The 25,658-nt window shown below is 55.2% G+C and overlaps 1 protein-coding gene across 1 annotated transcript in view; it reads left to right on the forward strand.

The window, feature by feature from the left end:
• LOC111151143 (neuron navigator 1) overlaps nucleotides 1-25,658 on the forward strand; it is a 173,910-nt gene that overhangs the window by 12,934 nt on the left and 135,318 nt on the right. Inside the window, exon 3 of the mRNA XM_022508935.1 lies at nucleotides 8,982-9,776. Within this exon, the coding sequence (XP_022364643.1) occupies nucleotides 8,982-9,776 (795 nt within the window). The remainder of the gene's footprint in view (nucleotides 1-8,981; nucleotides 9,777-25,658) is intronic.

The raw sequence follows: 25,658 nt of genomic DNA on the forward strand, positions 1-25,658 counted from the left end.
CAGCGGGTCCTGGGTCAGCTGGGTGAAGGTTTCTCCCTGCTCTTGCAGTCATTTTTAACTTTCTAGCATCAGGAACCTCTTTCAGAATCTGGTTAGGGTTACGATGTGTCTCCCCAGACAAACGGACTCTTCTTCACCACACAAAACTTGGTTTCCTGGACCTTCTTAAACCCACGTTTGTGAAACCAGACTGGAAAGTTCTCATCTTCTGTAATAATATCACAGTGTTGGCCTGACAGCATCAGGTTGGGACCTTCTGTTTTTTTCTCATCAGGTTTTTGGGTTTCCTTGGCCCACAGTGAGATAATGGGATTTATTGCAAATGGGTCGGTTCTGCTCTAAAGCAGAACGTTGAGTATTATCTTGGAGGTTCCACTTAGTGTTGTGATTCAGTGACCTTGAAACTCATCAGCTCTGCGTGGACAGGTCGGATTTGATTCTGGGTCTGCCCGCATCACAGGGTACCTGCACCCAGGCCGTTTGCCTGTCTCCAGCCAGCACACGGGCACAGCTGCACGCACACGGGCCACCCTCCTGTTTGTCCCCGCCTCACAGGCCTCTGGTTGCCATGACAACGGATCTGGGCTGGTCCTAGTCTAAGGCCAATGGACCTGGGTGTTGCAGAGCTCATCTGGAGCCCAGTGTGCAATGAACACCCTGACGGATATGTATGGAACAGTTGCCATGCAACATACAAGCCAAACACATGTGGGAAACATCTCAGACTTCTTATCCTGGTCTCTTTATTAGCCCAAGGAACACAGGGATCTGATTTTAAATGAGTGCAATTTCAGAGTCGTCTAGATTAGGTGTTTTCCTTCGGCCTTTCCCTGCTGTAAGAACATGAGCTGTGAGAGTCAGGGTTCTCCACCCTGTACTTTCGCCTAATTTCTTACGTGACCAAAGAAAACACATTTCGTTACAGGAGAAGGGAAGCATTCTCTTAAGGCCGCATAGCAAGTCAAGAAGAGACCTGGGACCTCCAAGACTTGAGAAGAGGGAAGTCCTGAAGGGGTCCTGTACTTGGTACTGCCAAGTCCACTGGACATGACCGGGACCCCAGGACAAAGGGCATGAGGCTGAGTGATCAAGGGACTGGCGGTGCCGTAGCTCACCAAGGGAGTAATCCTCTGTTCTTGTCCCGACTCCAGGGCCCTGTGGGCCAGTTTGAACGTGACTGCACTCCTAGACGCCCATGCAGAGCTCAGGTGCAGTGGGCATCCAGGTTACAGGGAGCAGGGCTGGGATTAGGCCTGGACCAGAGGACAGGCAGGAAGCACTGGAGGGCAAGGTGGAGCCAGAGCCGTGAGGGCCTGGAGTGCTGTGCGGGGTCAGCACAGGCCCCTGTCCCAGAAGGTATCAGACTCAGAGAGCCCTGTCCTGCATCCTGTCCACCTGCGTCCAGCTGGATGTGCTGGGCTTCAGGCTCGGGTCCTGTGTCCTTGTATGACAAGAGCTGACTTCTTGCCTTCCCAGGGTCTACTTTCTGCCCTTCCCATTTCACCGCTGGTAGGCTCATCCTGCTTCTTCCTTGTCCTGTTGGCCTAGAGGCTCAGAGGACCTGCATCCAGGCTGCTGTGAGCTCTGAGGAATGTGGGTTGTAGTTTAGAATGTCTCAGCATTTCTACCCTCCTAGAAGCTCTCCCTGAGACAGTTAGGCCAGAGGGTAGACTAAGGCCTACGATCCCTGGCTCTGCTCCCAGCCTTTGGTTTGCTGAGCCTGATTTCCCCCGCAACAGCCAGGCAAATAGCAAATCTCTTCTGAGTCTGCCCTGCTGACCTTGTGGCCCAGAAGAAAAATTCCCAACCCCTGGGCTTGGGAGCCTCCTGGGACCAGAGAGGCTGAGCCAGGGCCTTGCAGAATCCATATTTCTACCAATGTCCTGGCAAAGCAGAGTAGTCAGTGGATTGGGAGGAAGCAAGATCTGGGTCAATCTGGGAAGACTTCCTGGATGAGGGCCTTGGAGGTATGAGGAAGCTAGTGTGTCCATGTTGGACCACTGTGTCTATTGGCCCCTTTTCTTCTGCAGATGGCAGCAAAGGGGGGGCTCAGATTCCATATTGCCAGGGAGCCCGGGCTCTAAGGACACCTTGACCACTCTTGCCTCTGTCTCCCAGAGGTGGAGCAAAACTCTCCATATCTCCAAGTAGAGCAGACATAGAGATGTTAGAGGGTCTCAGTTGTGATATGTCCCCAGGTCATTGCCCTGAAAAACTGGAGCCTCCCTTAAAGGGGCAAAGAGAGGGTCTGCTGGCCTCCCTGTGGCCCAGGGCTGCAGAGAAGGAAGCAAAGACTGTTGCTGGGCCCTCATCCCAGAGCCTGGTTCCCGTTCCAGCACACCAGCTGCAGCGTCTCTCGCCATGGGGTACTGAGAGGTCACTGCTGTTTACAATCCCCACACATCTGTTCTCAGTCACGCATTCATTCATTTACTTGATCGTCATTCACCAACTATTTCTGAGAGCCCACTATGCGCAAAGAGCCGTGATGGGTTTTGAGAAAAAACTCATCATCAATAGACCAACCAAAGATGGATCCTTGGGAAACACAAATGAGTGAATGAAAAATGTTGGCTCTGGATGTTCAGAGGTTATTGAAGTGGTGACAGTGAACCGTGTAGAGAGAGTCAGGGAAGGCGTCCTAGGGGAGGGCCGTTTGGCCTTAGGAAGGGCTGGGAAGAACAGAAAATTCCAGTCCTTTCCCTAAAGCCAGCTTCTCCTCAAGTCTTCCTATCTTGACTGATGGCTGGTCCAGTCTAAGAGTTGTCCAGGCCCAAATCCTTGGGGTATACCCCGTTCTGTCAATCCCACACACCCACACCTGGTCCATCAGCAAATTCTAACGGCTTCAAAATATAACTAGAGTCTGACCACCTTGCACCACTACCAGAGTCACTACCCACTTCCAAGCCCCCGTCCTCTGTCATTTAGGTTGTTGCAACTCTTCTGCCCATAAGCCTAGCACGGCAGCCAGAGTGACCCTTTCCAGGGAGAGGCTGGGTCCTGTCACTCCTCTGCTCCCAACTACCAGTGATTCCCATCCTACTCAGAGTAAAAGGCCAAGTCCTTGTCATGACCTAGAAGGCTTTCCATGGGGACCTCATCGCCTGCCACTGTCCCCTCCTTCGTGGGCCTGGCGTACTCTCCCACAGGGCGTTTGCTTGGGCTGTTCCCTTTGCCTGGAACTCTTCCCCCAGATATTCATGTAAATTGCTCCCTCTCTTCCTTCAGATTTTTACTCAGATGTCACCTTCTTACTAAAGCTTCCTTTGGCCACCATATTGAAAATTCACCCCCTACCGCTAGATATTGCATATTCCCTTTCCTGCTCTGTTCACTCCTGAGAACTTTGTCGTGGCTAACATTTCTTTCTCATTTGTTGTCTGTGTCTCCCTTAGACTGGGAGTCCCACAAGGGCAGGGATTTGTGTCTGTCCTTGAGCACTCCTCATAGCTGGCACCTAGCAGGCACTGAACAGGAGATGAGCAGTGGGGAACCGGTCATCTGGGTGGAGGCGGACGGTGCCGAGCACCGGCCATTTCAGCAGCCTCCAGCCTGGCCTTGCGCACATTTTCTGTGCTCAAGAAGCCCCTGCTGATGGGTGGCATGACTTAGGGGAATGACCAGGCAGAGAAAAGGGCAGAAGGGTATGGAGGGCTTTCCACAAAGGCGTAGGTATTGGAATCTGCTAGGGAGGTGATGAAGGAATTTCATAATAGGGATCTGAGGCTGGCGGCTGAAAGAAGGTGCCTGTCACTCATTTGGCCTGGCCCAGGGTGGGTGGGCTGGGCTTGCAGAGCCATGGGACTAGGCGCTAGCTCGTGCTCTCCAGATCGTGACTGTGAGCTCAGATATCCAGAAAACTCTTCCCTCTTCCCTGCTCTGACTTGGCCCTTGATGAAGCCCAGTGTGGACTCACCTGCCTCAGATCCCCTCTTCTCCCAAGGTCACCTTTCAAGGTCAACAGGGTGGAGGCTGCCCACCTCTCCTTTCTGCATTTTCCTGTCCTCCTCGCTCCCCCATCTAAGGGGGGAGCCCGCAGACCCCCCACAGACAACCTGGGTTGCATCTGTTTCCCAGCACATGGTGTGAGAATGTAAAATCACACAGCATGCCTTTTCCTTGGCTATGTGCCTATGTCTTCATTCCTCAGATGGCTTCAAGTTCTCGGTCAACACATGTGGTCAAATCTCTCACCCTACCTCATCACAGAAAGTGCCATTGCCTTTGGAGACAGAGGAGTGGGATGGTGAGTGGTTCTGGGGAGCTGGGAATTGGGGACTTTCATGATATCAAGCCAGCCTCTTTCCCACCTTGTCTTCAGACACGAGCAGGACCCAATTGCCCTCCACAGGGTGCTGACATTACCAGGACCCACTCCCTGCCCAGCCAGGCCTCTCCCTCATCATGTAGGATCTCTCTGGTTGGACTATCCTCAGCCTATCTGTTCTGTGGCTTGGGGAAAGCGGAAATGGCAGAGTGGGAGGGGCTCGGGGCGGGTTTGGGGATGGTGTGACAGGGAAGGTCCCTCTCTTTTTAGGAATCACTCGAGGAAACATTCTGCACATATTGGCTTTATCGACTGATGCTGGAATGGCTGTTGCCACGGCAGCAGAGGCTCCCACTGCAGTAGAGCATGGTGGGAAACTCAAGGGATGTGAAAGGAATCAAAAAAGAACCAGAGAGAGGGAGAGGTCGCACTAGGGAGCGTCTGAAAGTTCCAGAATGCCAAAATGACTATTTAAAGAGGCCACCACATGGCCACAGCACAGCCCTTTAAAGAGTGGCAGCGGGAAGATGAGCAGAACCCAGTGGATGTGAACAGAGAGGTCCAGCACTCGAGGGGATTAGCACTGATTTAACTCATGAGATGAGCATGGAAGGTGTTCTCCATCTCATGAACTGACAGGAGGCCTCTCATGCAGGAGGTGGTTAGAGGGGGGATGGAGAGGGGCTAGTGCCTCTCTTCTGGACCATCCTTTCTCCTCGAAGGAGGCAGAATTTCAGGAGCTGTTTATTGAAGGAAAGGAAAGGAAAGGACTTGGGATTTGGGGCATGGGCTATCCCTGGAGAGGCGGGGCGGAGGGAAAAAAAAGGAATAAAGATGAGGAAGAGAAAGGGCTTGCATGCAGGGACCAGTGAGAGCTGGAAGAAAGGAGGGTCAGCTTCTGGGGACAGTGGGCATGCAGGGACAAGGAAGGGCAGGGGACAGCAACAAGTGGAACAATGCCTCATAGCAATTCTGAAGATTGATTTGACAGGAGCAAACCTGCAAATCTACCAGAGACGAGAGGCCAAATAAACCTGGGGGAGACAGCATTGGGTCTGCCTACAGAAGTACGCGCTGGGCGGGATGGACCGCAGTGGAAATGAGGGTTTTCAGCCAGATGGCAACCAGTTAATTTCTCCTCGTCTGCTAAAGAGGAGATGATTTTATATACAGGAAAGGTACATAGAGACAATAAGCAAGAGCTACCATACCCTGGTAAATCAGAGAACAAGGATCCCCAGATTCTCAAATCGCTATTTTTAGGAGAGGTGATGTTCCCGCATGATTGAATTAGGTGTGTCTGGTGCAAACTGGAGAATGATCTCGGAGTAAGGAGGAGGACTTGAGAAGTGATTGTTTGCAGTTTCGTTAAAGGTGGAGGCTGTAGGGGCGCCTGGGTGGCTCAGTGGGTTAAGCCTCTGCCTCCGGCTCAGGTCATGATCTCAGGGTCCTGGGATCGAGGCCCGCATCGGGCTCTCTGCTCAGTGGGGAGCCTGCTTCCACCTCTCTGTCTACTTGTGACCTCTCTCTCTCTCTCAAATAAATAAATAAAATCTTAAAAAAAAAAAAAAAAAGGTGGGGGCATTGGGATGGGGGAGGAAGGGCGTGGTTACCCGGACACTTGGCACTTGACAGTCTGTTCCTTGAGCTGGGATCTTGTGTTTGGCCATAAGCATGAGGATCTCATGCTTGCCCAGAGAGAAAATCCCAGGACTGGCCTCACCCTTTGGGTACTCTCTGTGCCCGGGGAAAGTTCTGGCACAATACTGTCTAAGTCCCTTTAACCAGATCTCCACTGCTTGTCATTCCCTACCTGAGATCTCAAGCCTTGCTTCCAAACCCTGAGTGTTCTAAGTGCTAGACGCAGACTCCGAGGCCAGTCTGCATGCGCCCCCTGGACCTTCTGGTAAAATTTTTGCACCTGACCCTTTCCTCTGCTCCTCTGAGGCAGCAGGGTACAAGGCTGAACAACCTCTTGCTTCCTGCTCTCCTGGTCTGAACCCTTCTCTGTTTATACTGCTGAGTATTCCAGGAAACCTTCAAGACCTCTTCCACCTGTTCTGCCTGCCAGCACAGTGTCTTACTCCTGCGCTCCCACGTGTCCAGCACCTAGTAACGAAGTGTCGGAATCTGGGGTTATGACAGTGAATGAGACGGCCAGGGTCCCTACTCTTCAGGGCTTGGTCTCTCTCATGTCACTCCTGAAATGAGTGTACACATATCTGTGTCTCTCTGTAATGAGTGTGTTGGTGTATGTGACATTGCTTTTTCGGTCTCTCTCATGTCACTCCTGAAATGAGTGTACAGATACCTGTGTCTGTCTCTCTGTGATGAGTGTGTTGGTGTATGTGACGTTGCTTTTTCACAGTCAGGATGATTATTTTCCCAGATTTGTGTTGTCTATCTTATGTTCCCTGTCAGACATCGAATTCCTTGAGCGCAGAAATCTCCATCTTTCTCTGTATCAACCAAAGCCCAGCCAAGGGCCCATGCTTCTTACCGAATACCCCTTTGCTTGAGAACTGTGTGTTCTTGGTGCTGTGGTCAGCATATCCTCTTGGTGATGATCCCTGTCCTTCCAGATGTTTTGGTATCTCAGTCCAGCCCTGGGATTATGGAAGTCAGAGGGCTGGGGACACTACCAGGACACAAGAGTCATAGAGGGGACAGACCCGGTGTATAGCACTCGGGCCTCCTAATCCACGTTACTAACACAGCTGAGGCCTCTTTTCCCTGCGAGGCACTGAGAGACACAGTTGTGTACCCAGAAAGCTTCAGGGCTGGTGGAGGAGACAGACATGCACACCGATACCTCTCACACCAGGCAGGCTGTGATGATTAGCACTAGGAAAGTGGGTGAGCCATGAGACCCAGGCACAGAGTTCTTCAGATTCTAAGGAGACAGAGAGGAAGCTAGAAAGAGGGAGGTTGGGGATGGGGTGGGCAGATAATCTGATGGTTAGCACATTCTAGCCAAGCGTTCTTGGGGTGCTTGGCTGGCTCAGTTGAAAGAGCAGGCAAATCTTGATCTCAGGGTCATCAGTTCAAGCCCCATGTTGGATGTAGAGATTACTAAAAAAATAGATAAACTTAAAAAAAAAAAAAGAATTCTTAGGGCTTTATAGTTCACAGTGTGTGGTTCCATCTGGGGCCCACCTCTTCTGGAGCAAGCTTTGCTGCCAGAGACATTCCCTCTGCTTTCTCCTGTCCCTCATTTTCTTGCCTGAGAACCATTTGCTCAGGCAACTTGGCACTGACCTGGGAGGCCATGGGAGAATGGGCAGTGTCGCCCTCTACAGAGAGACAGCCAGAGGCCCACTGCTCCATCCCTCTTGGCCTCTACCCCTTCCACCCCCATCTTTCTTCCCTGAGTCCAGGTGGGAGGAGGGAGAAAGGCTGGGGAAATGTTGTCTTTTTAAATTGCTCTGCAGTCCCACTTTAGATCAGGCCTGCAGGGGCCCCGTGCTAAGCCTCCAACTGATTTCCTAGGTTTGACAAAGCGCTTTACAATGCCAAAGCCCTTTTACTCATTAAGCTGGTATTATAACCACTGTTAAGAGAAGAGAGCCAGCCAAAGGGGTGCAGTGACTTTGACAAGGTCAATTAGAATGGGAATCCAATCTCCTGATCCAGGCGGTTGGTCCTTTCCTTCATGCCCTGAGCCCCCTTCCTCGTCAGCCCTGGACCTGTCTCTCCGTGCCATCCCTATCCCATCCCCTTTGCCCTACCCCGGGGAGTATCCCCAACCTCTGGAGGGCAGCCGATAGTCTCCGAGACTGAAGTACGATGATACTGGGAGTTTCCTGGAGGGAAACCGCCACGGTTTGGAGTGGGGGTGGGGGAACCAGCAAACTGAATAGTAGGGCTCCCCCAACCCCTCTCCCAGCATCTCTCCCGGGCCCACGAGCCCACCTATCCCCCCGCGTCATGAGCTGCCCTGTCTCGGCCCCTTTTACCTGCATCACACATCTGCACGACAGATCCTTTTCACTGCCCCCCACACTCTGGGCGCGGCAGAGGGCCACGGTGCCCTCCGAGAACTGGTCCCGCCTCCGCGTGGAAAGCTAGGAGGAAAACTGGTGGGATCCTTTATCTCCCCCCCGACCCCCTACCCATCCGCCCCTGGAGCTCTGCCGCAGATACTACCCTCCTTCCCGAGCCAGAAATAGACACACACTCGCTCTCCCCCACCTCCCTCCCTCGCGCACACTCCTCCCCTCCTCCTGTTTGCTCCTCCGCCTTCCCCTCCCCTCCTTCCTGCGCTCGGAGCTGCAGCCCGCAGCCTCTACTCAAGCTGGCGGGCGGAGTGCCGCGAGGGAGCTGCCGGGCAGTGCTCGGCCAGCGGGACAGACAGGAGGGCAGGCAGAGGGCCGGGACCCGGGCATCGAAGCACCTCTGCGCGCCCGCGGAGCAGCCGGGCTTCCATTCTTCCTTTGATTTCTAAATTTTAATTTGTATTTTCCCCGCCCCGCCCCTTTTCCTCCGACCCCGCCCCATCGCCCCACGGTTTCCTCGCTCTTTCCTTTTCCCCTCTTCCTTCCTTGCGTTTCTTTTCCCTGCGCCCTCGCTTGCCTGTCTCCCTCCTCCCTCGCTGCCCCCCTCCTCTCCCCATCTTCCTCGGTTTCTTCCGTCCTTTCTCTCCCCCTCCCCTCCCCCGCCTCTTCTTCCCTGCGCTCCCGCCCCCCCCCCCCCGCCCCCGCCGTGCCTGCAGACGCGCGGATCGTCCATGCGCTCCTCGCGGGCAGAATGCTGGGCAGCAGCGTCAAGAGCGTGCAGCCCGAGGTGGAGCTGAGCGGCGGCGGCGGCGGGGACGAGGGCGCGGACGAGCCTCGGGGCGCTGGTAGGAAGGCAGCGGCGGCGGACGGCAGAGGCATGCTGCCCAAGCGCGCCAAGGCGCCCGGCGGCGGTAGCGGCATGGCCAAGGCCAGCGCGGCCGAGCTGAAGGTCTTCAAGTCTGGCAGCGTGGACAGCCGAGTCCCCGGCGGGCCTCCCACCTCCAACCTGCGCAAGCAGAAGTCGCTAACCAACCTCTCGTTCCTCACCGACTCGGAGAAAAAGCTGCAGCTCTATGAGCCCGAGTGGAGCGACGATATGGCCAAGGCGCCCAAGGGCTTGGGCAAGGCGGGGTCCAAAGGCCGCGAAGCTCCGCTTATGTCCAAGACGCTGTCCAAGTCGGAGCACTCGCTCTTCCAGGCAAAGGGCAGCCCGGCGGGCGGCGCCAAGACCCCCCTGGCTCCCCTCGCGCCCAGCCTGGGGAAGCCCAGCCGGATCCCGCGCGGCCCCTACGCCGAGGTCAAGCCGCTCAGCAAGGCTCCTGAGGCAGCCGTGAGCGACGATGGCAAGTCGGACGACGAACTGCTCTCTAGCAAGGCCAAGGCGCAAAAGGGCTCCGGGCCCGTGCCCTCCGCCAAGGGCCAGGAGGAGCGCGCCTTCCTCAAAGTGGACCCCGAGCTCGTGGTGACTGTGCTGGGAGACCTGGAGCAGCTGCTCTTCAGCCAGATGCTGGGTAAGTCCTGCCTCCCCGCCCCACCCCTGCTCTCTCCTAGCCAGCTGCAAGGGAAGGTGTGGGGAGAGCTCAACCCCCTCTCTTTTCTCCTCCTCCCGGTGGGGCTCTCCAGATTTCGGTCAGGTTGTGAGGGGGCATTGGGCCCAGATGTGCAGGGCTGGCCTCCCTCCAGATGCGCATGGCTTAAGTGCGCCTTCTTAAAGATGTCACCGGGCTGCCGGGGCTCTGCTCTGGCCTGAGGTGAGGCTGGACAATGGCGTGGGGGGTGTCACAGATATTCAGAAATAGAGCCCATTATCTTCCTGTAATTTTAAAGCCCAGAATCCTAATATGGCAAAATCGGGGGCTGATGGAGACCTCAGTGGTGTTGTGATCTGTGCTTGGCGAGAGTCCATCCAGCATGGCTAGGGGAGAGTCCAGTGAGAGCCCGGATCTAGAGGACAGATGTGGGGAAGGCAGATGTGAGGGCTGTTTGGCCCCAGAGCGGAGCTGAGGCTCCACTTCCTCTGTGTATCCTCCGTGGGAGCGCGAGTCGGATTTCCCGGGTGTGGGGGTTCTGGCAAGGAGACACGTCTGGGGCCAGGGGGCGGGCGGGCAGCCAGCTGTGCGCATCTGGATGTTCGTCCTGTACCTCGGCCAAGGCCCAGGCCCAAATCCCTACCCCCCAGGTTTTTTACAGAGTGTGGAAAGGTCTGGGGTCTGGCGCAGAAACTCCTGGTTGACGGGGAAGCCTTTGCCCTTTGGCTAATGGAAGCCGAGCGGGCGGGAAGGGAGGAACAAAGCTTGCTCGGGCGGAGGAAGCGCAGAGAGAGCTGCTCCATTGTTCTCCAAGCCTGAAGAGTCTATGCAAAAAACCCGGAGCGGCCCCGGAACTGCGCTTGCTTTCCCCGCCGAGAGCCCTCGCCCTGAGAGGGATAGGTCTGGGATGTACAGGACGCAGGGCTGCCGCGCCTCGGGAGCCGGCACGGGTCGCGCCGGGGCCACGGAGGACGGCGGCAAGGCCTGGAGCCCCAGAGGGCCTCCTAGGCTCGGCGGACTTGTTGCGGTGGCTGGGATGTGGGTCCTCCGGCGCCTAGGGACCCGAACCCAAGCTGCGAACCCAAGCTGCCCGGGTACCAGGAAGGCTGCCCGCCCCGCTGGGGGCTGGGAAGGGGCGTGTTCGTGCGCGTGTGAAGGGGCGGGGCCGACGCGGGCTGTGGTCCGAGGACCAGCCGAGGAGCTGGGGCGGGTGGGTGGGTAGAGAATGGGGGTGTTGGACTGGCAGCCCTGGAGAACGCAGAGCTGGAGAAGACTGTTTGGACCTGCTGCTGTCATCCCCGGACCCCCAGACCCCGGGGTGGCCAGCATGAGGAACCGCTGACCAGGGCAAGAGCCTGATGGGGAGCTTTTCCTGGCAGGCCACATTTGGGCTTTGCAGCGGCGGACCGGAGACTGGACAAGGGCAAAGAGGGGAAGAGCAGCCTTTTCCCTAGGCTAGCCCTTCCTGAAAGCCCCGGCCTCGTCAGGGATAAGGCGGGATTGGGGGTTCGGGGGTGCAGAAGCTGACAGGGCAGCCTTCTGCTGCAAAGGGAGAGTGCCACCCTTTTGCCAACCGTGGCCCTCAAGGAGCTTATAGTCTAATGGGGTGAGACAGAAAGAGAATAAAGAAATAAAATCATTCCAGACGTCAGGAGGGCCATGGAGAAAATGGAAGGGGACCCTGTGATAGAGGAGGACTGGAAGGGAGAGGTCTTTAAGCTTAAGGAGGTGATAGTTGGATTGTATCGGAGGCAAGAGGAAGCACAGGGCAGGGCAAGGCAGGGCAGACTGGCTGGCAGAGGAACATTCCCCAGGCACTTGGAAGCGAATATGATGGGTGTGGATGGTCCTAGAGGAGAGGAATTGAGTGTCTGACTGTGTCCTGGCGAGGGGAGGGCAGTGTCAGGGACTCAGAAAATTAGAGGGCACAGCTCCCTTTTCAAGGTCAGGGCTTCACTTCTTTGGGATGTCTTAGCTGATCTGGGCTGTCCCCAGACAGGCAAGACCCAGCACCACCCCGGACCTGGCTGCCTCCTTAGTTGTTTTTCAAGAGACAGTAACCTCGGAAACCCTGATGGATAGTCTTAGAGCTGGCTGGGGGTGGCAGTGGAGGGCAGGAGATGGGGTGGGGGGAAGCTGAGCTGGGGTCGCTTACTCCTGGTCAGCGGTTGTCATTCCCAAAGCACACTGGGGTCTGGCGCAGTCAGAGGTGCGGCAGCCTCTCAGGAACCTTGGAGATAAGGAGAAAACACCCCCCTACCCCACTTCCCAGTTGGGGAAATGCAAGGTCAAAAGCACCGAGGGCTTGATTAGAGCCAGCTCTGAATTAGTGATGGTGGCCAGTTTCTGCTTGTGTTCCTAAGTCACTGGCTCCATCTGGGAGGCCTAGTTGAGAAAGGGGAGTCAGCAGGTCAGGAGGGGCCTGACCAAGGCACATGTCTCTGGACATGGGCTGCCGACCTGCCGCGCTGACCCTGCAGAGGGGGCTGAGGGGCTAAGATCTCTGCTGGGGGGAAAGGGTGGAAAGTCTGGCAGACATACTAGATTCTTTGGGGGCTGTGAGAACCAAGGTGGGGTGGGTCGTGTGGATAGGATCTGGGGGGACAGTGCTTGGCATCACAGGGTGGTGGGGAGGGAAGGGGGTGGGAGCTGGTGCCCTCAGGTGAAATCTCTTTTCCGTGTGAAGGTGAGAGTTGCGGTAGAGGGTTGAGGAGCCAGGGGACAATAGAGCTGCTCAGTCTCTCCAAACCTGGGAATGTGTTCCAGGTTGTCAGGACCGGCCTTCACTGGAGAGCAGGGTGGCCTCTGAGAAAAATGGCGGCCTTGATGCCTCAGGATGGTGGCTAAAAACAGAGTATTTGCTCCCTTCCTGGGAAGCTGAGGATCAAAGTTCATGCGTTCCTTAGTACCATCCCAGATCCGAGAAGCTGCCAAAACTCAGTTTCTGGGGAAAGGGGGTAAGGGAGCCCCAAATAAGAGCTTTTCTGGAATAAAAGAGAAGAGCTGAAATTCAGTCACTCCGTTCTCAGAAATCAGCTGGGACCCAGATGGTCTGGGCAGGCTCCGTGCCCCTTCCCTTGCTTTGGAAGCTGCCAAATAACTAGGGTCCCACCGGGGAACCCTGGAAACTTAGAAGGCTGAAGGGTGAGTGCCCAGGGGAGAATGGGCCAGTTCCAGGAGTCAGATGTCTTTGGACCCTGGCCGATGGTCCACGTCAGGCAGTTGGCTCCGAGAGGAAATGTCACCAGACCTGGGCCTGGGGGAGGGTGGGAAGCTGCGGTCCTGAGTTCCCTGTGTGGAAGTTCTGAGCTCTGCGACCTCCTCTAGAACCCAGTTTCCGCATTTGTGAATGGAAGAGACCCCTCTCATGGCTCTTCCCTACCTATAGTGATGGGAAGGGGGCTGCAAATGAAGGTGGTCAGACCTTGAAAATGCCCCAGGCCATTTCAATGCATCATACCATTCCAAACCACACTCTTCTTGCCTCACCAGCCCTGGACCTCAGGCTCTCAAAGGAAAATCAGTTTGTTGACTCCCCACACATTCAGCGTTCCCTTCTTCAACCCTCTAAGTAAAGGGACAGAGTGGAACAGCTAAGGCAGCCCAAGGTCAGGGTGTCAAGGAACCCAGGTGGCTGGAATTCCTGGTCCCACTTCTTCAAGAAGGTGTCTGGACGGATGGGAGGGATTGCCATGGCAACAGTGAGGCTCTTGGAGGCTCAGGGCAAACTGAACAAGGTAGGGAAGTCCAGAAGTCATCCATTTCTAAGCCAATTGGTTGATGTTGGTTTTAGGGGGTTGGGGGGGTTTACTCTAGAGAATGTGTTCTGGAGTGGTTTGAATAGGGGAAGAGAAGAAATTACTTTTTCTTCAAAGCACTGGGGGGTCTGGGTGGGTAGAGTAGTTATGGTGAGTTCTCCCAAAAGAGCTGATGCCCAGAGGAGACAGGTGATACGTGCAGGCTCGCCTAGGACCCTCAGGTCAGAGGCTCCACGCCCAGAGCCACTCCTGAGGCCTTCCCAGGGGTTCCCCAGAGGCCTAGCAGAAACAGGAGAACAAAGCTTGCCTTTAGCCTTCCCCTGGGCCCGGCAGTTCACGGGAGGATGCTCATAGGTCACAGGCAGAAGGAAGGGCTGTGGCAAAGTGTGTGGGTCTGAAGGTTAGCATGCCTGTGGAGAAACTGGCCTAGAACCTTCCGTCTGTAAGGCCTCCTGCCTTCCTCAGGGTAGCACTGAGGAGAACTTTTCTTTTCTCGTATGCTCAGAACTTTTTCTTCTCTGTCCAGGCTTAGTGCTCTCCCCGGGCCCCATCCAGGTCATTGCACGGCAGCCACAGCTCTGCCTCTGAGAGATGGATGCATGAGTAGGTCTTGGGGGAGGTTCCTCTGCTCTGGGGAGAAGCAGATAGAGCCGAAGGGCCTGGAGCTAGCTTCTCTGCTTCTCATTTCCCACTCAGGGAGATGCCCTTTCTCATCAGTGGTGGCTCCAACCCCAGGCCATAGGCCCCTTCTAGATGTGGATTGAATGGGTAACAGGACTAAGTCGCCTGGAATCCTGGGGTGTTTCCCCATACTTCCCTCCTTTTCTACACCCCACCCCCACACATACATCTGCTACTGTGGCTACAGCCGCCCACCCCACCCCACCCCCCGCCCCGCCGCCATGACCTGTCCCCAAACCTAGGCTGCCAACGCCAGATATTTTCTTCTGCTAACTTCCAATCTTTCTCCTCTCTGGAACTGTCCCTCCACACACACACCCACACCCACTCCTCACAGCCTCTGAGCCCAAGTGCTGAAGGTGCAGTTTGCTCCTTGGGGCTCAAGTTGCGCCAGTCCTGAGCAGGGGGAGCAGAGCCCCCAGGCTCCCTGACTGCTGCCGATCCATCTCTACAGCTCGCCGCAGTGTCTCCGTGCATGGCCAGGGAGAGAAAAACCCTCTCCTCCCCCACCCTTCCCTGGGATCTCTCAGAACCACAGAACGGAAATGTCTAGTTGAGCCACCCACACCTAAAGCTGAAATTAATCCCTCTATAGCATCAGAGACAGGTGGGTGTTCTGTTTACACACTCCTAGTGACAGAGGGCTCACTACCTTATTTTCCTGGAAAGCACTCATTATCGGAGAGCCTGTTGAGTTAAGAGTTAAGAGTCTTCTTTCTGAGAATTTCCACCCCTGGGTCCAGACCCGCGATTTAGATCCTTACAGGTTAAGCTAGCCTGCCTTTCAGAGGCCTCCTCTCATATTTGAGGTCAGACACCTAGCCCTAGTCTTTTTTTCTCAAGATTTTATTCATTTATTTGAGAGAGAGAGAAAGAACAAGTGGTGGGGAGGGGCAGAGGGTGGAGAGAGAAGAGAGAGAGGGAAACTCTCTCTTACCCAAAGATCAGGAAGCCCGATGCCGGGCTCGATCCCAGGACCCAGAGATCAGTCATGATCCAAGCAAAGGCAGACGCTTAACCGACTACGTCACCCAGGTGCCCCCCCAGCCACATTCCACCGCATCTTTTCTCCTTGTTACCTACTTTCTCCTTCCATTTGTCTTTCCTTTTGGATTCAGACTTGATAGGGAGAGGAGCCAACCCCTTCACCCTGATTGCTGGGCCTAATGGAGTCCTGCTCCCCACCTGGACCGCACCCCCACCTGCTCCTAATGTCTGTATCTCAGCACCTGGCGGAGTGTTCTCTGGGTCCAACCTGGCCTCCTCCCCACAGCCTCCTCTCCTGGAATCCCTGCGCCAGCCAGCGGAGGGGAAACGGCCAGCACCTGGTTCTGATTTGCGATGGCTGACCTCCTCCCACACCCTGTTTGGATTACCCAGATGCGTTTGAAGTCCCTGGAGCCTGCACCCTTCCCCCTCTTGCACAGGAAGGGCCGGGGGGCCAGGCGCAGCTCACTGGCCCTGAGTGGGCACGCTCTGTCCATAGAAGCCCTCGGAATGCTGTGGTCAGCCCTCCACGCGGACACCATGTCCCGCACCTTCCCCCGAGTTGCTTCTGGGGACCGGGCCTCCTGAGACAAAACAAGGGCTCTCAGGGTTCCATTCTGCCTCGTTGGGTGTACACAGGTCTCTGCTGCCTTCTGACCAGCAGAGATCAAGGGGCAGACTGGGAAGGCGCCCCCGAGCTGTTTCTGGTTCCCGGCTGGAGGCTGAGGGAGGAGTAGCAGCCTTGTGCCAAGGGAGTGTCCGGCATGGTCACTGCCATGGCAAAGTGTGGGCACAACACGAGTGGCTGGAATAAGGGGTGGGTCAGGGCTTCTCATCTTTTATCAGGACCTACGCCTCTGGCAGGAGGAGGGGCAGATTGCAGAGGTGAGGAGCAAAGTGGAGGAGAATGGGGAGCCAGCTGGAGCCCCCAGACTCCTCTGGTGTGTTGCGGTGTTGCGGTGGTGGGTGGGGGTGTGGGAGCGTGTGGAGCCCAGCCCAGTGGCAGGCTGCAGGTTCACCCTGAAAGCTTTGGCTCCAGCAGGTCCCAGGCTCTGGCTGCCAGCTCTGTTGTTCATCATGCTTTAGACCCACAGTTGTCCAAGCCAGCTCCAGCCAAACCTCACCAAGGCCGCCAGGGCTCCCCAGAGGCTGGGCCTGGGCCTGGGCCTGGGCCGTGGTCGAGTCTATTTTAGACATCTCAATGACATGCTTCAGGTCCACTGGAGTGGGCGCGTTCTCCGCAACCCTCTAATTTCTGGGCTGTAGCTCTCACTCTGGACTTGGGGTGCTCGCTCTTATGCCCTGAGGATGTGGAAACCAAAAGCAGGCACAGCCCAGAAGACCCAAGGGATGCTGTCAGTGCTGCCCATGTTGGTCCCCAGGGAAGCCGGGTCGCCTCGTGGGTATCCAGTTGGGGTGTCATCACGCATGATCTGGTCTGGGAGGTGGAGTGATGTCCTAAGTCCCAGATGTTTTGCTGGAGAGCCAGCTGTAAATGGGGACCTCAGGCTGGGTGGGAGTGTAGTGAGTGTCGAAGGAGCAAGGCTTGGGTGAGTGTGCGGAGGTACTGGGTTCATAGGATATATGAACTGGGTTCATAGTCTGTGTATGGCAGACAGTGTTAACGCTAAGAACGTAGGTGAGGTTGGGAGGCAGGGTGTGAATGCTGGATGCCCAGGGGTTAGTGGGGGTCCAGTGCAACCCTCACTGGGCTCCAGCAAATGTGCACAGACTCAAGGTACGCTTGTTTGCTTGTGTTGTATGTATGCAGGACTTGGACAGGTTTGAAAGAGTCTGAGATATGACCAGGGCGGAATGATTTCCCTCAAAGGGACCCCCAGGCAGAGGCTACAGGGCTTCGGTCTCCCTGGCTTCTCTCCCAGAAGGGCACTGTGAGTGCTGGGGACTCTTCGGACTCCTCGGACACAGGCTCCCTTTGCCCTTGATGACTCACTAAAAAGGCCCTTCCCTTTTGGGGAAGCTGGCAGCCACCCAGGAGACCTTGGCTTTTCTCTGCAAGTTCCAGAAGCTGCCACGGGGCCTAGGACTCCCACCATCCCAAGCTGAGAAGCTGCCTCCCAGGAGATCTGAGACCCAACTCTGCTGGGGGAGCAAGTAGGCCCAGAGAGGACAGTAATCTAACGGTAGTAACACGTATCCATCACTTGGCGTATAAGAGGCATTGTTCTCGTTCCTGATGTGCAGTAAGTCAGTGCTCACAATCATCCCGCAATCCTGGTACTTACTAATGAGGAAACTGAGGCACCGAACTGTATGGAATCTGCCCAAAGCTAGTGGAGCAAGTGAGCACAAGAGCCAGGATTGGAACTTAACCCCTGCGACACTGCTGCTTCCAGGAGCCTCGAGACCCCCACCCCCAGGCCCCCTGCAGCTGAGTTTGATTCCAGTGAGTTCAGAATTAACCTCTCAAGAGTTCCCTCTGGGCAAAGCTCTGTGCCCCTGAGATTGAGGCTCTGGGCGCTGCCTCCTAGCTTCTGACAGGCTAGATGAGGAGGCGAGAAGGACTGCGCTCATTCCCGTGCCGGACAGTGGTGGCATGTGCTGTGACCAAGTATGGAAGGGCTAAGGGGAGCAAGAGTCAGTGTGTGGGGCAAGGGTGCATGCACTGGGGCAGACGGCGAGGAGGGGAAGCTCTGGAGAAGTGATGTGGTTTCAGAGGTTGGGATCCCAGCAGCAGAGATGGGAGGGAACAGAAGGTAGAAGGAGGAGGTGAATGAAGGGTTTGATCATGGGGTCCTGTCTGCTGGAGGAGAGGTGGCGTAGGAAGTAAGAGAGGGAATGAGCCTGGGCAACCAGGAGCAAATGGACAGGGCCATGACGGACCCGAGTGGACGGCACTGGGGCTCCACTGTAAGCTCTGGGCGACATTTAAACAGAGGAGAGCAGTCAGGGTTTGCCCCGGAGGATCCCCAAAGGAATCCAGTGCCTGTTGGTACTTTGGAGAGGCTGCTGATTGATGAGATCAGCCAGCCCGGGGGCTTCTTAAGTTCTGAATCTGTTTGCTTCAGTGAAGATTGCCCTTGCTCCCTCTGCAGAGAGAGAGGACGTCTCGGTGTCCAGAGGTGGTCCCTTTGATTAGCAGCTGCTCTGGTGGGGCCCGAGGTACAGCTCCCTAGCCCACCCAGGGATTGGCACTGCACCCCTCCCCCCCAGCCCTGGGGAGTGCCCACAGCAAGGCCCGAACCAGACTATACACACAGGACCAAAGCATAACCCACCCTGAGAGTGGGCGTAAGTAGTGTGGGGGCCACATTTCAGCTCCTAGCTCATTTGTCCCATCCAGGATGCCTTCCTGAAGGAGTTGGAAGTTGGGGAGCTATTTAAAGGAATCAGAAATGCTTGGCACAAGGGAAGATGCTTTCCCATCATCCCGCCTTGCTTGGATGGAGTGGGAGGACTGGATTAGGACTAGCTGGCTTGGGAGCCCTTGGAGCAGATGGTCCTTCAGGGAGTGAAGGGAACAGCGCCCCCCCACTGCAGGGTAGAAGGGCCCCCAGGGAATGAGGGTGCCCTGGTGAAGGCTTAGGAACCTTCACCCTACACTCAAATCGTCACCTTCCTCTGTTCTTCACGATGCTGCCAGATTGTTCCAGTTGCCACGTCCTGGACGTTGCCATGGGGTTCTGTTGTTGCAGGAGCTAGGGTTTTCTGTCATAGAGGACTTGGTTTTGTCCTGGAATCTGGGCATCCCCAAGAGGTGTGATCCTGGAATTCAGGGGTTGCCTGAGTGTGTATGTAGATCCTGTCCTGCGTGGATGCTCTGTGGCCCTGACGTTGACGTGGTGTCCACGGGTTGCTGCCGTGCTTATCCTGCCCCTGCTGCAGCACCTGAATAGGGGTTATGGCAGCAGAGAAGGCAGCAGTGGGGCAGGGAGACAGACCAGTGCTGCCGTGAAGGACAGCAGCCACCATGAGGGGTGTCCTTCATGGGTGCAGGGACAAAGCTCAGTCCCTGAGCTGCCTGACACCCCACCCACCCAGTGGGGTTTGCTCACAGCAGGCAGAGTGGAGAGGCTGCCCCTGCTCTCGCTGCCACCCCGAAGCCCCGGAATGCTGGGGTAAGGCTGCCCCGCTTGGTACCCTCAGCTAAACTGGTGGTTTTGGGACCTCCAAGGGCCTGGCTGCGGGGTTTGGGCTCCCTAGAAGGAAGTTCTCAGTGCCTGAGACTTTAATCGAGGCTTTGGACTCTGCAGGAAGGTCAGAAACCTTCATCCTGAGGGTCCGTGGTGGACCATTGAACATACACAGACCCGAGTCACTGGAGATTAGCAAAATTGTGACAAGCGTCTATTGAGCACTTACTGTTTGCCAGTTCGGCTGAGGGCTTGGCTTGTATAAACCCATTTCAGGGGCGCCTGGGTGGCTCAGTGGGTTAAAGCCTCTGCCTTTGGCTCAGATCATGATCCCAGGGTCCTGGGATCAAGTCCCGCATCGGGCTCTCTGCTCAGTAGGGAGCCTGCTTACTCCTCTCTCTCTGTCTGCCTCTCCGCCTACTTGTGATCTCTCTCTATATATAAAATAAATAAAATCTTAAAAAAAAATAAACCCATTTCATCCTCACAATGAGATATTAATCAAGGGTCACATGCGAAATATTTCACAACTCTTGCAAGCTACAGAACTGGAGGAATCCCGGGGGCCCTCCACTATGCCAGATGTTAACTCTGATGCCAAATGTGGAAGTCCCAGAGGAAGGGACCTCGAGATTAGGGTGGCAGGAGGAGCGCCTGAGGGCCCAAGGAAGCACTTTCTTTGCCTACTGGTATGGGAGCGTTTCGTGTTTTTTACCAGCCAGCCAGTGCTGTATGCCCCTCCTGGTGCATTTCTGTAGACTGACCACCCAACTCTTGCACAAGACTGAAGTATGCGGAAACTTAGAGGAGTCAAGGGAGGCCACATGGCTTGTCCGAGGTCACTTGGCAAGCTCACGGTGAAGCTAAGAGTCAGATGAGGCTTGATCCAGACTCATCCATTTCACCATAGGCTCCACTGCCTCTTGCACAAGAAGTAGCATCTTTTTGCTTCCCATGTACTCCAGACATTCTAGAACCTTTAAGCCGAACCAGTCTTGCCGTGGTCCTGAGAGCCCAGGTCTGTAACAATGCGTTCCTTCCGGCCTCAGCAAACATTCCTCAGGTGCCACCTGTTTGCCAGCCCCTGCTGCCCGAGGCTCTCGCTGTCTAGTCCAGGAAGCAGAGCGCAGGCGGGCAATTGTAATACAGCGTGTGGCCTGGGCTGTGGCCAGGGCTGTGGCCAGGAGCTGCAGGGAGAGGGCTTCCTGACGGGACATGAAGGATCAGGCCTGAGGTGGCCATGCTGAGGATGACCAGAATAATCGGGAACAATCAGGGCCTCAGAATGTCAGCCTAGGATAAGCCCTTCCTCTGGTCCCTCCCAGTGTGAATCCTGGATCTGGCACTCTTTTTTAAAAAAGGTGTTATTTATTTATTTATTTATTTATTTGAAAGAGAGTGAGAGAGTGCAAGCACAAGTCGGGGGGAAGGGCAGAGGGAGAGGGAGAAGCAGACTCCCTGCTGAGCAGGGAGCCTGACATGGGGGCTTGATCCCAGGGCCCTGGGATCATGACCCCAGCCGAAGGCAGAGGCTTTAACCAGCTGAGCTACCCAGGCGTCCCTGCATCAGTCACTCTTAACTGTGGATCTTGAATAAGCCGCTCAAGGCCTCAACCTCAGGTCCTTGGTTGTAACACAGGGCTCAGGCTCCGCAGCTCCCAGCTCTGGGAGGATTCCTGGAGGGCTGCACAGATGGGAAAGGGCCGCCTCATGGCTGCTTTTGGCAGATTCAGCCCTGTCTGCATCTCAGGGCACAGCTGCTCCTTCCCTCTCTTGTTCCCCTTGTCCAATAGCCTCTGATTTCTAGATTTAATTTTCCAGAGTGCTGCCTCTTGGGGGTGGGGGGTTAGCTACATGGAAGACCCAAGGACTCTATCATTTATTTGTGTTATAATATCTATCTGATACGTATCATTTATTATGTATCTATAATGTCTGTCATATCTGTCTATCTAATAATAACATCCATCATTTATTACATGTTATGTATCAGGCATTGTTTTAAGCACTTTACATATATATATATATATTTTTTTAAAGATTTTATTTATTTGACAGAGAGATCAGAAGTAGGCAGAGAGGCAGGCAGAGAGAGAGAGAGGGAAGCAGGCTCCCTGCTAAGCAGAGATCCCGATGAGGGGCTCAATCCCAAGACCCCGAGACCATGACCTAGACCGAAGGCAGAGGCCCAACCCACTGAGCCACCCAGGCGCCCCGCACTTTACGTATATTAATTCCTTGAGTCACCTAGAACAACCTGGGGAGTTAGGTGCTATTTTTTTTTTAAAGATTTTATTTATTCATTCGACAGAGAGAGATCACAAGTAGGCAGAGAGGCAGACAGAGAGAGAGAGGAGGAAGCACGCTCCCCACCAAGGAGAGAGCCCAACGTGGGGCTCGATCCCAGGACCCTGGGATCATGACCTGAGCCGAAGGCAGAGGCTTTAACCCTCTGAGCCACCCAGGAGCCCCTATTTTTAATCCCATTTTACTGATGAGGAAACTGAGAGGTTAAGTGACTTCCCCAGAATCACACAACCAGGAAATGGGGGAGCCTGGGTGTGACCCCTGGGTGAATGGGGGAGCGGTGTAGTTCATGCACCTGCCATCTTAGTATATGTGCTACCGAAGCGAGCACATGCACCTGCCATCTTAAGCACAGTCCTCCAGGGCCTCCCATCAGTGGAGAACACCAGCTGGCAAAGTCCACAGGCCCAGCGAACCCTCCTGGGCAGCTGCCCAGGTCCTTAATTCCAAAGTGTTCTCCATTCTGATGTCTCCTCTGAAAGTGGCTCCGGGAGCTAAGAGCCAAGCACATTCCCTGGACCGTCTTGGGGCCTCGCTGCCAGGCTGGGGACAGTGGGTAGAGTCTGTGGTTGATACACTTTCTTGCCTTCACTACCTTCTGTGTTCATTCCTCCACCCTGCACACCTGTTCTAACAGTCTGGAATGACCGGCACGTCAGGTGACAGGGGACAGATACACATCAAGACTCTGGTGGCCTGACCTGGAGCCCTGCATATCTCTGGGACCTTGCCTCCTTGGGAGGGTTTCAGGTAAACTCTGATGCCTGCTAACTGGCTGTCCTTAGCACTCTTTGAGCCTGTTTCTTGTCTGTAGAATGGGGCTGGTGACCCCCTGCGTGGGGGGTGATTGTGAAGATTAATCAGAAGAGAGTAGGGAGCACCTGGCATGCCACAGATGATCAGTAGGGTTGGCACTGTTGCCCCTTGCCCTGCAGGCTTCCAGATCCCCTGGCCTTCCTCGTCCTAATCACCCTGGCTCTGCAGACTCCAGTGTTACCCAGGCTTCCAGTGGCTTCGTTCATGGATTGGCTTATTATTGACCCTGTTTCAGTTCAGCTCTGATATGTTCATTCAGACTCTTGGTTGTACCTGTGGAAGCCCCCTGGAGGCAGCTTAAGCTAAAGTGGGAATTTATTATAGGACATGACACAGAGCTGGCTTGCAGGGATCAGCCACACATCTGATTCAGCTCCTTTCATACCGTGGACCAGCATTTCTGCCCCCCGCCCATGTGGTGGAGTGTGGATGCCCACGGCTACATGCCTGCCCCGTCCAAGACATCAGCCAGTCTACCCTGGGGGGCGTGGGGGTGGGCTCTGACTGACCCATCCCAAGGAGACAGGAGAAACACGTTGGCTTTGTCCAAAGTTTTTAGGGTAATACATCAGCCTGGTGGTTGTTTATAGACTTTGATGAAAATAGAAACACTATGAACTGGAAGCAGATTTGAAGAACGTAGTCAGAGGTTGTTCAAGTTTATTACCCACCCCTAGTCCTTAACTCGGGGCCTGGATTCCATCTAGAGTGGGGTGAAACTGACAATGTCCTCACCTCTGGGTAGGGAAGGGGACTCAGATCTGACCCATAGCTTTATCCTGGGTGTGTACGTCCCCTCTACACCCCAGGTCCTTGGAAACTATCCTGCCCTGTCTCCGATCCCTGCATTGGCTCAGAACCCCACTGGTGGTCCTTGAAAGGTCTTTCCAGGGCTGAAGCATGAAATCCACCCCAGTGGCTGGTTAATATACAGCTGGGAGGACATCTCGGGGTGGGGGATGAGGCCAAGACATCTCGGCTCCTTCCCTTATCTCAAGGGAGAACAGATGGGTGGGTTTGATGGTGACCCATTACTTCCACAAGCATGAGGTTGGGGCCAGGGTGCTGGGGTGAGGGGAGGCCCCTGGCTTTACCTTAGGGGTGGGATGTCCAATGAGGGATGTGAAGGGATTTGCCACAGAGGCACCAGCCCTGCTTCTGAGCCAGAGGAGCCCATTCCGGCCTGGAGCTGGATTTCTGCCATTTTCCCACAGGCTGCATAGAGATTGGGTTTCCTCCTGAAACTGTATCTCTGAATCACAATCATGAAGTTCCCAGCTTCTCAACTCAAGCTGTTTGCAGCAGCTCTGTATACCCTAAGCCATCACTCTTACTCTCTTAGGGTCCTGGGAGGAAGCACACAGAATATAGTGGCCAAATGCACAGAGTATGAGTCAGCCCTGAGTTCAGATCCTGCCTTTGTATTACCCAGCCTTGAGACCCGGGCTGATTTAGCCTCTCTGTGGGGCAGTTTCTTCACTTGTTAAATATGTCACAAGAGCTGTCTCATAAGATTGCCACGGAGAGTCAATGAGCTAATGTCCGTAATGCGCTCGCTGAGCACGATGCCTGGCCCTTGGAGACAGTAAATGATGGCTTAGTCGCAGTATTTCATTCTTGCCTATCCACCCCCACTATAGGAGGTTGTAGAGGAAGGAGACATGGCTCCTGTCCTCTGGGAGCCCCTAGTCTGATAGGGGAAACAGGGGCTTTGCCCTCAGGAGCCCCCATCCTACGGGGGGAGACTCAGCCCTGTGCTAAAGGACCCACCAGTTAGGTGGGGGAAACATGGGTATTGCCCTCAGGGAACTTCCCTTCTGGTAGGAGAGAGCAGCCCTTGGTCCCTGGAGCCCCCAGGTGGTTTGTCCTTAGATCCCAGTGCTTCCCTGGGCCCTTCCTCCCGAGCCTTAGCATGCCCTCAGCTGCCCCCTTTGCCCTGAGCCTGCCTCCAGCCTCACCTCCTCCCCTCCCCCCTGCAGCCAGGCCCATCCTCTCCAGGGTGCCCCCTTTTCTCCTTTTGGGGTCCTGGGGCCCTGCCTCTGTCGTGCCGCCTCATCCCCACGGAGTTCACCAGATGACTCATTTGTAGGTCTTTTCTGTGTGTGCTGAGCAAGTTGTCAAGAAGCTTCTCCCCCAGGATGCTCGTTTCTCTCCAAACACCGCCCAAACTGCAGACACAAAAATTAGACATGTCAGTTTGCATGCCGTCTGCCTTAAATTTGCATTTGATTAAAAGACGCCAGCATCCTCCCACCCACAGTTCTTCCTTCCCGACCTTCCCCTCTCTGAAGTGCACCCCCCCATTCTCCCAACCCTCTCCTCTGCCCAGCCTCGGCTGCCGCCACAGAGCCGCGTGACACTCTGCACCTCTTGCCCCTTTCCCGGGGTCAGCTCTGCACAGTTTGCCCAGGTACAGCCTGTCCTCATTGTGCCTGCAACACTGTTCCTGGAGCTCATTGTCAGGAGTTCAGCTGCCGGCTTAGAAATCAGATGCCTGTGGCTGGGGGCCCATCGTGGGGAGTGGGGAGGGTCATGTGCGCCCTCCATCTCCGTTCCCGCCCGTTACCAGCACCATCCTGTGCAGGAAACCGCCAGGCGGAGAATAGCTTTGGAAAAACCTTCTCCTCCCCTCCAGTCTCTGTCTCTGGAAGGACGAGGGGATGAGGGCATGAGCCCTCCGTCTTGCCCTTCCCTCCTAAGGACAGCCAGGTCACCATCACTCCTTCCTTGGCTCAGAGACCAAGGGGGCTCCAGGAGGGTGCTCAGAACTCCTGGCTTCTTTTCTGCAGTCACACTGGGGGAGAATCTTCATTAAAAGGCCAGAATGGCCTGTGCCTCCTGCCCATTCCCAGCCTGAGAGCAAACCTGCTAACTTTTGGAGTTTCTACCATCAACATTGCAAACACACTCATCTCTCAATTATCTGTGCCAATGCAGAAGCTTTTTAAAAAAAAAAAAAAAAAAGCCATTCCATCTGCCTTGAGCTACTCTTCTTGAGATTTTGGGGATACCAGTTTTACTTTTCTGGTTTCTTTTGATCACTTTGGACTAAAATTGGCATCCGTTTCAGTTCCTCAAACTCCTATAAGGGAGCAGGGAGCTCTGAGTGGGCAGGCAAAGGGCCAAGCCACGCCTCACAGGTTAAGTCCCATGAGAATGGGGATCTGAGGCCGGAGGGAAACGTTTGCAGAGCTGAGGGAAGGGGCTCTAGATTCCCACCT

Source organism: Enhydra lutris, unplaced genomic scaffold (genome assembly GCF_002288905.1).
Source record: "Enhydra lutris kenyoni isolate GAN:26980312 unplaced genomic scaffold, ASM228890v2 scaffoldscaffold25, whole genome shotgun sequence".
NCBI classification, from domain to species: domain Eukaryota; kingdom Metazoa; phylum Chordata; class Mammalia; order Carnivora; family Mustelidae; genus Enhydra; species Enhydra lutris.